The sequence below is a fragment of the Nestor notabilis genome, unplaced genomic scaffold (assembly GCF_000696875.1).
Source record: "Nestor notabilis isolate BGI_N333 unplaced genomic scaffold, ASM69687v1 scaffold33348, whole genome shotgun sequence".
Taxonomy (NCBI): Eukaryota; Metazoa; Chordata; class Aves; order Psittaciformes; family Psittacidae; genus Nestor; species Nestor notabilis.
Genome location: NW_009940323.1, coordinates 1 through 497, shown reverse-complemented (window position 1 = coordinate 497; position 497 = coordinate 1). Strand labels below are relative to the sequence as shown.

The 497-nt window shown below is 59.0% G+C and overlaps 1 protein-coding gene across 1 annotated transcript in view; it reads right to left on the bottom strand.

Annotated features, from left to right (window-relative positions):
- Positions 1-493, bottom strand: part of IFT52 (intraflagellar transport 52) — a gene marked incomplete at its 5' end in the record, with an annotated part of 12,730 nt that extends 12,237 nt beyond the window's left edge. The window contains one exon of the mRNA XM_010020273.1: positions 420-493. Coding sequence (XP_010018575.1) covers positions 420-493 — 74 coding nt within the window. The remainder of the gene's footprint in view (positions 1-419) is intronic.
- Between the last annotated feature and the right edge of the window lie 4 nt (positions 494-497).

The window sequence follows — 497 nt, the reverse complement described above, 5'->3', positions numbered from 1 at the left end:
CGCTGGGGGTGCACCCAGCACACGGGGGGGTTCTGGGCTCAAGCACACACTGACAAATCATGGGGAGCTTCTCACTGACCAACACCCCCAAGTCCTTCTCCTCAGGGCTGCTCCATCCCGTCTTCTCCAGTCTGATTGTGGTGGGGATTGCCCCGACCCAGGGGCAGGACCAGATACGACAGCGGGAAGCTCCGAAGTCATATACGCACAAGGAAATTGCAGCTAAGGCCAGAGACCGCAATCAATGCAAAACCGATCTTTGCTTATGATGCCCATTCCCAAAGACATTCGGGCACCCAAGGAGGATCACGTACATCTTGGGATCTCTGCAGGCAAACCGGGGCGGTGGGGGTGAGGCGTCCAGCACCTTCCCTCAGGCGCGGCCCATCAGCTGAGCCGCTCAGGACGCCGTCCCTCACCTCTGAACCTTCCAGTTACCGCGAAGCCTTTTCCGCAGGGATTTGTAGCTGCTGGCGAGAGTGAAAGCCTCCCCTTTG